The sequence below is a fragment of the Equus asinus genome, chromosome 23, assembly GCF_041296235.1.
Source record: "Equus asinus isolate D_3611 breed Donkey chromosome 23, EquAss-T2T_v2, whole genome shotgun sequence".
NCBI lineage: Eukaryota > Metazoa > Chordata > Mammalia > Perissodactyla > Equidae > Equus > Equus asinus.
Genome location: NC_091812.1, coordinates 52,982,029 through 52,992,607, shown reverse-complemented (window position 1 = coordinate 52,992,607; position 10,579 = coordinate 52,982,029). Strand labels below are relative to the sequence as shown.

Here is a 10,579-nt window from a genome sequence, read left to right as displayed (position 1 = left end):
AAAATAATTAATATTCAATTACCAATCAATTGGTTAGTGTTTTTAGGTTACTTTCCCCAGAAAAAACAAACATTCAAGAAAGCAGGAACTGTATTTGTTGTGTTCACCTCATACCCTGAGGTCAACATACAACCAGGCTTAGAGGAAGTCTATTTTTACTTCTAACTTGAATATAACAATGATGGGTAAATGAATAGTGCCATCCATTCTTTAATCAGCTTGCACACTCAGGTGTGGTGTTTCTCTTTTAAAGAATAAACAAATAGAAGATATTTTCTACAGTAAAGATTTAATGAACACAAAATAATAAATTGACTAAATATGAAGAATACATTTTGTTATATTAAACTACAATGTAAAGGTGCACATAATGTTATAGCAACAAAAATAATTTAAATCTCATAAATAATTAAATAAATATGTAAATAAATAAATAAATAGATCAACATGGTTGTCTGTATCAGACTAGTGTCCGCAGGGTTAGACCCAACATTCATTAATACTACTGAAAACATTTGAAAAATGGGTTCAATTCAGGTCATGATTACAGCAGAAATCCTTGAGTCTTTGACATGGCAGAGCAAGTGGAAGTGTGACATTATCAGTCAGTGAGAAGCATTTCCATGTTGAACCAGGTGTCATTTCTTCCTCCTTAACTTTGCTGCAAGTTTGTGGTTGAAGAGAAGCATCTCATGATTTCTGCTCTGACGATCTCCCAGGCACAAGGGCTGTATTTCTTCTCTTGCAGATAGAGAGCAATTCTTTGGAAGTATCTCCTCACAGCCAGCAGGGAGTCCTCGTCCATCAGGGGCGTCTCTTCCACCCCCACCTCCTGGCTCAGACAGGCTTCCAGCTCAGTCAGCTGCTGATAAAGTCCAGTGTAGAGTTTGTCTAGGAGGCTCTCATCCCAGGCAGCAGACGAGCCCTCTGTGCTGAAGAGGTGGAAGATCTGCTGGATCATCTCATGGACCGCAGAGATGGCTTGAGGCTTCCGGAACTGGTTGCCGTCAAACACCTCCTGGGGGAATCCAAAGTCATTTCTGTCCTTCAGGCAGGAGAAGGGGGAGATTCTCCTCATTTGTCCCAGGAGCATCAAGACCCTTGTGTTGCCCAGGCTATGGGTGTGAGGCAGGTCACATCCCAGAGAGCAGATGGAGTGGCAGCTGAGCACCACCAGGGCCATCAGTAAGGAAAAGGGTAGAGCCATTGGGAATCTTGCAGATGCTGCTGGTGGGTGACCCTGTGAGCCTTGGTCTCTGGGTTCTCTGAAGACCTTCCTTTGTGCATGTGTCTTAAATAGGGAACTAGTTTCTGTTTTCTGCATGTTTCCCTTACTTTCTACTTCTGTTTTTCTTTTCTTTATGCACTTTCTATATGAAGTAGATGTTGATGTGGATGTAGGGCAGTGTTTCTTGACCATATTTTGTTGTTGTTGTTATTGCCTCCTGCTGCCAGACTCTTTTTAGATGTTTTCCTAATTGAAGCCCTCAAGAAAACTTAGTAACACAGATATACGGTGTATCTGTTTATGTGCACCCTGCCTATTGCTACTTTATACTTAGAAAAAGAAAGTGTAAACTTTACTATTTTTCTTCACTGCAAGATTAAGAATGATCTAAAATTTTAAGCTTAAATTTAAAAGCTACTGAAATTTAACTTTATAACTAAATTTTTAGAACATTTAATGTGATATATTTACTTATTTAAATAGTAATGTATCAAATTACAAATTAAAATTAAAATTTTATGCCAATACATAATCATAATACCAATATTATGATATACTTAAAAATGTTTCAGAACCGCTAAAAATAATTGAAAGTTCAAATTATTTTCTTAACATGTGTTTTTATGTACTTAAATTTTACTTCAGCTTTGTATCAGGAAACAATTTTTATCTTCACTAGCTGCTAGATACTCTGACAATATTTTTTCTTTTCAGCCATTGAGTAATTATTAATTGTTGGGGAACTTTAGTAGAATGAAATAATAAAATATAAACTATTCACATTTAATTCTCAAAGCCCACCTCACACTCGGAAACACTGGGGCTCAAACATAAGTAACATCCACAGAAAACCAATGGCAGCTCATAAGTAAGAGAAGGCAGCCTCCCACAGTACGATTTTCAGATCAAGGAAATGATGAAGGGAGAGTTCTCCAGTGAGACATCTATTCGCCATAGACTTATAGCACTGATCTTGTATACATTTTGTGTATCTTCCATGAACTCAATGTCAATGCTTTTTATATGATACACAAGAAAATCCAACGAGAAAAATGAATACTAAGGAATAAGATTTTGTTGGAGAGGGTTGAGCTTTGGAGTGCCACAAACCACTGTAATAGCTAAGATTTTTTTCACACACCCTTCTCCCCCAAGAACTAATTTTCATGTCCTTGGTAGCAACATCATCCCCAAAGAGAATAGGCAATTTAGAAAACATCATCAATTTGAATTTTTCTTTGTATTTCTACATTAAATTTCCCATTTCCCAAAGAACTTTCAGAGGTTCCAATTCAAGTCTATTCTTTTCAACCAAAAGGAAAACATCTTTGTCTTTAATTCAGAACTGCACGAATTTTGATTATATATCATGTGAAGAATTAACTTTCAGCTCTGATCCTGAACTCGGCTTTAGTCTCTTTACTTTTCATGGGAAGTTGGGTTGCCTCAGCCCTCTACTCTTTAAATGGTGGGTGCTATAGTTTGTGACACCCCTCCCCCACCGCCATTCATATCTTGAAATCCTACCACCTGATGTGATGGGTTAGGAGGCGGGGGCTTTGGGAGGTGCTTAGGTCATGAAGGCCCAGCCCTCATGAATGGAATTATTGCCCTTATAAAAAATGCTCCAGAGAGATCCCTAGTTCTTTCCAGCTTGTGAGGACACAACAAGAAGTCTGCGACCCAGAAGTGGGCCCTCACCTGACCATGTTAGAGCCATGATCTTGGACTTCTAGCCTCTAGAAGTGTGAGCAATAAATTTCTCTTTTTTTTAAGCACTCAGTCTGTGGTATCTTGTTATAGCAGCCTGAAGTGGACTAAGAAAGTCGGTATGAGATCATCTTAGGCAAATCAGCTCATTAGTAACTGGACTGTGTCTTATTCACTATGTTATCTCCTGCACCAGGCCCAGTGTAATCACTCAATAAGAAATTTTTACTAAAACAAGCTCTTAGATTTTCTCTTACTACTTGAAAGTGTTCATGAATGACCAAGCTGTTTTCCTTCATTATGGCCAAATTGGCTAGGATTATAATGGACATGGCTAATATTTCCACTCTACTCTTACTGAGTATCAATAATGCCTACTGAGTTTATTGCTAAAACCTCTCGGATTCTAGTTTCTTCCAGGTGCATATCGCTCTGGGGATGCAAACTGCAAGGGCAGCACAATTCTCAGCCTTTGCCTAGCACTATATTAAACTCACAAGTATGACTTCATCTTTAATTTGCCCTCTACCTTGCTAGGAAACAACTAGCCTGGTGTCATACACAGAGCTACGTATCTAACCTCAAGCTCTCCCTGATTCACACAGCTCCCAGCAACCAAACAATTTACCACATTACTTTTCATGGGGGCAATAGCCTATGTCCCCCAAATTATCAATCCTCCTGCTTTCCTGCCCTTGTCAAGAATGGACAAATTCCCCAGAATATGTGTGAACTGTGAATGCTTGACATAATTTTTCCATCACCCAGAAATCTAGGCTTCAAATCATTTGATAATCTTTAGGTGACACTAGTAGAAAATCAGCTTCTCTGTATGAGGATAGAAATTATAGAATGGACCAATTTTTTAAAACATAGCTGAGTAAATTTTATTGTTCATTATTTTTCATGATTCAATTAAACTCTATATTATTGAAACATTAAACGCTCTAAGTTCTGAAATGAGCATCGGGATTTCCATAATAGATGGGTCATCTTTCCAAAAAAAGCATGTTGCAAAATTTAATAAGCTTCAACAGTTTATGCAGTCAACACATTTTTATTGGATTTTGGGTCATTCTAATCATGACACTCTGAGAACACAAGGCAATTTTGCCCAAACAATTACTTTTAGTCTATCAAACACTGGAAAACGAACATTTTTTTCTTTGTTGACTTGAGATTATACTAGCAATTTTTGCATATTCCATTTTATGTGCCATTTTACCCCCGGATTTCTTTTAATTTCATCTTCAGGTTAATGCCAATAGCAGGATGTGAATAAGATAAAACGAATGGACTAAAAAATGTTTGTATATAGTGTTTACAAAACCAGATATCTTTCTTTCTCGTGTCACCTTTCCTAGAAAGTAAAAGTCTTCTGATTTTGCATCCCAATACATGGGAACAAGAAGAAAATAAACGTACGTCAAAATGTGGTTAAAATGTAAGAAGGAACACAAGGGAAATTAGAAAATAACTTCAGACAAATGAAAATGAAAACACAACATACCAAAACTTACATAGTGCAGGGAAAGTAGTGCTAAGGAGGCAATTTACAGCTGTAAGAGCTTACATTAAAAAGAAGAAGAAATATCTGAAATCAACAACCTAACTTTACACCTTAAGGAACTAGAAAAAGAAGAACAAACTAACCTCATAGTTAGCAGATGGAAGGAAATAATAAATACTAGAGCAGAAATAAATGAAATAAAGAATAGAAAAACAATAGAAAAAAATCAATGAAACTAAGAGTTGGTGTTTTGAAAAGATCAACAAAATTGACAAACCTTAGTGATAGTGACTAAAAAAAGAGAGAAAACTCAAATAACAAAAAATCAGAAATAAAAGAGGAGACATTACAACCGGTACTGCAGAAATACAAAGGAGTGGGGCTGGCCCCGTGGCCGAGTGGTTAAGTTCGCGTGCTCCACTGCAGGCGACCCAGTATTTTGTTGGTTGGAATCCTGGGGGTGGACATGGCACTGCTCATCAAACCACGCTGAGGCAGCGTCCCACATGCCACAACTAGAAGGACTCACAATGAAGAACATACAACTATGTACTGGGGGGCTTTGGGGAGAAAAAGGAAAAAAATAAAATCTAAAAAAAAAAAAAGAAAAGAAATACGAAGGAGCATAAGAGACTACTATGAACAATGATACACCAACAAATTGAAACATACAATCTACCAAAACTGAATCATGAAGAAATAGAAATTTAAACAGATTTATAACAAGTGAGGAAATTGAATACACCATCAAAAACCTCCCAACAAAGAAAAGCCTGCTAATGTCTTCACTCTTCTTTATACACTAACATGGCTATATTCTCTCTCCTAGCTGCCACAGATGTAGCTTTTAATGACCAGCCCTATTATCTCCTAAAATACCTCCCCACAAGTCTATAGATGCCTGTGAGTAGAGAAATCATCTTACCCAGTCTCGTTTCTTAGGAATTTGGTCCAGTCCCTTCTATTTCAGGAGCTCAACCAATAAACATGAGCAGAATAATTGTGGTAATAACAGGAGAAAGAATAACACCAATATGTATTAGATAGCTATGATTTGAGAGGACAATAGATCCTAAGATTCTTTACAGATTGTTCATGGTTCTATAAGAGAAGTTATAATGGAATATTGTCTGAGGTATTTTAAAAAGAAAAAAAACCACATTTGTTTGCAGGGATATTTTCTTCAGGTTTGCATTTTCAATATTTAGGATATCAGGCTGAGAATCCCAGGGCTGGTCATGAATGGAAGACTCACTCTCCATTTTTATTTCAGTGATCTGCAAGTACCTGCAAGGACCTACCTGATCACATATCTCTTGTCTCTCCGTCATGGAATAAGGAAACAACCTGTGATGTCTCCACATGCGTGGCTATTTTCCTTGTTAGCCTCTGCATTTGGGAGTCAACTTGAATGCTTCTTTCAAAGGGTCAATGATGCAGTGAACTCTAGCGAGTGACATCCCCGTCTTCTCCCTGGGTTTAAATTGTCGAATCAGACTTTGGATCAGTTTTTTTTTTTTTAATTAAGTGTGTGCAGCAAACACATTGGTTATTCTTTTCTCCTAAAAAAAAAAAAGCATCAGTACAGGAGCCAGCCCCATGACTGAATGGTTAAGTTCGTGCGCTCCGCTTCTGCGGCCCAGGGTTTCGCCAGTTCGGATCCTAGGCACGGACATGGCACTGCTCATCAGGTCATGCTGAGGTGGCATCCCACATAGCACAATCAGAGGCACTTACAATCAGAATATACAACTATGTACTTGGGGGGTTTGGGGGAGAAGGAGAAGAAGGAGAGAGAAAAGAAGAAGACTGGCAGATTGGCAAGAGATGCTAGCTCAGGTGCCAATCTTTAAAAAAAAACCGTCAGTACAAATGGTGAAAAAATGAAGAGTGGCTTATTCACTGAACCTGTCTCCTCTTCCATTAGTCACCCAGTGGGAGTCTGTTTCCCAGCTTCTTTATTCTTAGGCATCCCATGAGAATAAATTCAGGCCAACTAATGCGAGTAGAAGTGATACTGCCCTGTATGGTCCTGGCCCTTGAAAACATGCCACGTGATCCACCTTACTTTTTCTCTTTACCGCTGAGTGGAGCAGACTCAAGTACCACAGACAGACTTGGAGTCACATGTTCAATATGGCAAAGCTGCAGAAGAGAAGGTAGCCATGTCTCTGAATCACTGTTTGGAGAAAAGCCAACAAGATGTTTGATCTGATCAGGAATGCATGCATTGTGCTTATATGAAGGAAAAATAAATTTCTATTGTGATTGAATTATTGACAGTTCTGTTTATCTGTTACAGGAGCTACCATTAACTTAAAGCACAAATGTCTTTAACAACATACTCTCTTGAAGAATCTTTCCATAACAAAATGAACTTCACACTTTGAAAACAGCAAATACTCCCAAGAACTTAAGAAGATTTTTTAAAACGTCATAAAATTGTTTATTTAAGAAAGTAGATCATATTCTTCTCTCTAAACATATTTTATAAACACCTGATGTACAACATATTTTTTAAATATTCTGATGATTTTGGTTTCAAATATTTCTCAGCTGGTGCAGAAATATGATTCGAAATTGCTTTTAGGGCTTAGCACACAATAACGTGTTTAGGGAGAGTCAGAAGTACAACTTTCTCCTTTATTTGCTGCCTTTTCTTTGGGGATTGTTACATGAGGGAGAGGCACACTTCCATTTCTGCTCTGACAACCTCCCAGGCACAGGGGCTGAATTCCTTTTCCTTCAGATAGTGATTGATGCTTTTGGAAGTAATTCGGGGCAACAGTTCCCAAACAGGGAACAAGCCAGATTTTCTTCTTCCAGCTATTCCAGGCTGTGATCAAGGCTAGAGATCCAAGAGGGTGTTGCTCAAGGAGTATGGCTGTCCTCAGTGTTGAAGAGGTTGATGATCAGCTGGAGCATCACCTGGTGGAAACAGGTGCCTTGTATCCCCTGCGTTTGGGAATTATTCCCTCTATTCCAAGGAAATTTGAAATGGGTTCTGTTATTCAGGCATGACTGAGAGGGGATACTTTTCAGCTGTCTCAACAGAATGGAGATTTTCATGTTTTCCAGTCTATGGATCCAAGGCAAGTTCCAGCCCAGAGAGCAGGCAAGGATGGAGCAGAGCATCACTCCTGCCGCTACCAAAGGGATCCGGGCCTTTGAGAATTCCGGTGACTCACTAGGCGGCCGCCAGAGGGCGCGCAGGGGGCATTTCCTGACGTCCCGGGTTCAGATGCGCAGACTCGGGAGCTTTTGTTTCAGTGTTCGGGCTGCTTCAGGGAGATGCCCTCGGGTCCTCGAGGACCAACTTGTGCAACTTTACTAGTAAGTAAGAAACCTCCCTTTCCCCGGCCCTGACTGCTGAGTAGGGAGCTTGGCCCCGGCCTCGCCAGCAATGTGTTTCTCAGGGAGAGAGCACAGAACCTGGCGTTTTCTGCACTTGCCCCTGAGTTTTGTTCTTTCCTTTCACACACAAACTTCAGCAAGGCCGTTTTGACACTGAATCCCTTTACAGAGCTCTTTCCTTACTTGCTTTAAAAACAAAAAATCAACTAAAGCCATAGTTTACATTAGGGTTTACTCTTTGTGTTGTACATCTATGGATTTTGACAAATGCGTGCACCGCTATAATATCCTGCAGAATAGTGTTCTTGCCCGGAAAGTCCCCTGTGCTTCACCTGTTCATCCCCCTCCCCAAACCTTGGCAACCGCTGATCTTTTTCCTGACTTCAGAGTGATGTCCTTTTCTAGAATGTCATACAGTTGAAATCATACAGTATGTAGCCTTTTCAGATTGACGTCTTTCAACTAGTAATATTCATTCAAGTTTCCTTCATGTCTTTTTCATGGCTTAATAGCTCATTTCTTTTTAGCGCTGAATAATATGTCATTGTCTGGATGTACTACAGTTTATTTATCCATTCACCTATTGGAGGACATCTTGGTTGTTTCCAGGTTTTGGCAATTATGAATAAAGCTGCTACAAACATCCTGTGCAGGGTTTTGTGTGGACGTAAGTTTTCCACTCATTTGGGTAAATCACAAGGAGCACAATTACTAGATGGTATGGTAAGAGTATGTTTTGTTTTGTCAGAAACTGCCAAACTGTCTTCCAAAGTGGCTGGACCATTTTGCATTCCCACCAACAATGAATGAGAGTTCCTGTTGCTCGACATCCTCACCAGCATTTGCTGTTGTCTGTTCTGGATTTTAGCCATTCTAATAGATGTATAGTGGAATCTCATTGTTCTTTTAATTTGCGTTTCCCTAATGATGTGTGATGTTGAGTCAACATTTCATATGGTTATTTGCAGTCTGTGTGTCATCTTTGGTGAAGTGTCTATCTGGATTTTTTGCCCATTTTTAAGTGAGATTTTTGTTTTCTTATTGTTGAGTTTTAAGAGTTTCCTGCGTATTTTGGATACAGTCCCTTATGAGATCTCTCTTTGGCAAATATTGTCTCCTAGTCTGTGGCTTGTCTTCTCATTCTCTTGACAGTGTCATTCACAGACCAGAAGTTTTTTACTTTAGTGCAGTCCAACTCATCACTTTTTCTTTCATGGATCGTGTTTTGGTGTATCCTAAAAGCCGTTGCCAAATCCAAGGTCAATTAGATTTTTGCTATCTTTTTTTCAAACAAGATTAATGGTGAAGACAACTGGCTTTTGATTTCCACTCTGACAACCTCCTATGTACAGTCACTTATTCCTTCTGTTTAAAATACAGACTGGTTCCTTGAAGTGCCTCTTCACAGCCAATAGGAAGTACTTGCCTCAGGAATTTCTTTTACTTTTTTCTCCAGACTAACAGATCTCCCTGTCTCCAGCTGCTGACCAAGTCAGGTAAGCATTTTCTCCGGGAGGATACCCTCCACTTCACAAACAAGCTTCCCAGAATAATTTTCTATGCACAGTGCCCCTAATTCTCATTCTTGTGTTTCTTTTTCAACCTACTCCCATCTGATTTCTGTCCCATTATTTCCGCTAACCCAGATCCTGCTAAGGTCACCAGTGGCATCTGCTTTCAGGTGCACTGGACACCTGCCCTGCAAGCACCATTCTGTCCTTTAAACACGCTCTTCCCTTCAGTAGTCTCCCCCCTGTTTGTCCCCATGTGTCCTTCTAACTCCACTGGCCACTCAGCCTCAGTGCTCATTGCAGACCCTCCTCTGCCCAACCTTTAACTGTTGAGGGTCTGCAGGACTAAGTTTAGGTCCTCTCCTCATCGTCCACTCTATTATAGGTGACACATCCATCCCCATGCCCTCCTGCCCAGATACACAGTAAGGAATCCCCAATTAATACCTGCACCCAGGGCATTTGTTGTTCATTCTAGACCCATATACCCAACAGCTGACAAGAGTTCTGCAATTATGTGTCACCCAGGCACCCTAGAAAGGATATCTTCTCTCCCCCCAAAATTATTTGTATCTAAACCTTCTGATGTGAGAACATTATTTTCCTTTACTTCTTTTTGTATTTTTTAATATAATAGAAATTTTAAAAATGTTTATAGTGTTTTTTATGTCTCTTTCCCTGTAAGACTGAAAGTTTCAACTTTAGATTTAGATTTATTCACTTCTGTTTCATGAAGGCAATTCCACAAAAATTCACAACTACTTTGATACTCAATTCATACATACAACATGAACTGAATGAATGAATGAGTAGATAAATATTAAGATCCATTCTTTTATTTGGTTTAGAAAACCAGGGTTTGGATTTAGGTATAAAGGACAAAAAGACTTAAGAAGTTTTCTTTGATATGAATGTAATAAATAAAACGAAATGCAAATTTAATAAAATGGAAAGGTCAACATATTTTCTAAATTGTAATACAATATAAAGGCAAATATCTTTTATGAAAGTATAAATATAAATATGGTAAGATATAAACATAAATAAATAAACAAATAATAAATAAAAACATCAGGGCAGTCATCTCTTAGGCACTGATGCCCTAGGACCTGAATAATTTTAACATATTCTTGCTTAACATTACTGACAGACTATTTGCTGAATTAAATTTAAAACATTCTGTGACTAAAGCAGAAATAAGAGGCTTTCAAAATGACCAAAGATATGTGCAAGGGTGATGTGGCACATCAGTCAAGGAGAATCATT

At 38.8% G+C, this 10,579-nt stretch overlaps 1 protein-coding gene and 1 pseudogene across 1 annotated transcript; both read right to left on the bottom strand.

Annotated features, from left to right (window-relative positions):
- Window positions 1-652: 652 nt before the first annotated feature.
- On the bottom strand, window positions 653-1,207 carry LOC106824703 (interferon alpha-2-like). Its single transcript, XM_070495793.1, has one exon. The coding sequence runs from the start codon at window positions 1,205-1,207 to the stop codon at window positions 653-655; it is 555 nt and encodes a 184-aa protein (XP_070351894.1).
- Window positions 1,208-7,119: 5,912 nt separating this feature from the next.
- Window positions 7,120-8,674, bottom strand: LOC106824689 (interferon alpha-1/13-like; annotated as a pseudogene).
- Between the last annotated feature and the right edge of the window lie 1,905 nt (window positions 8,675-10,579).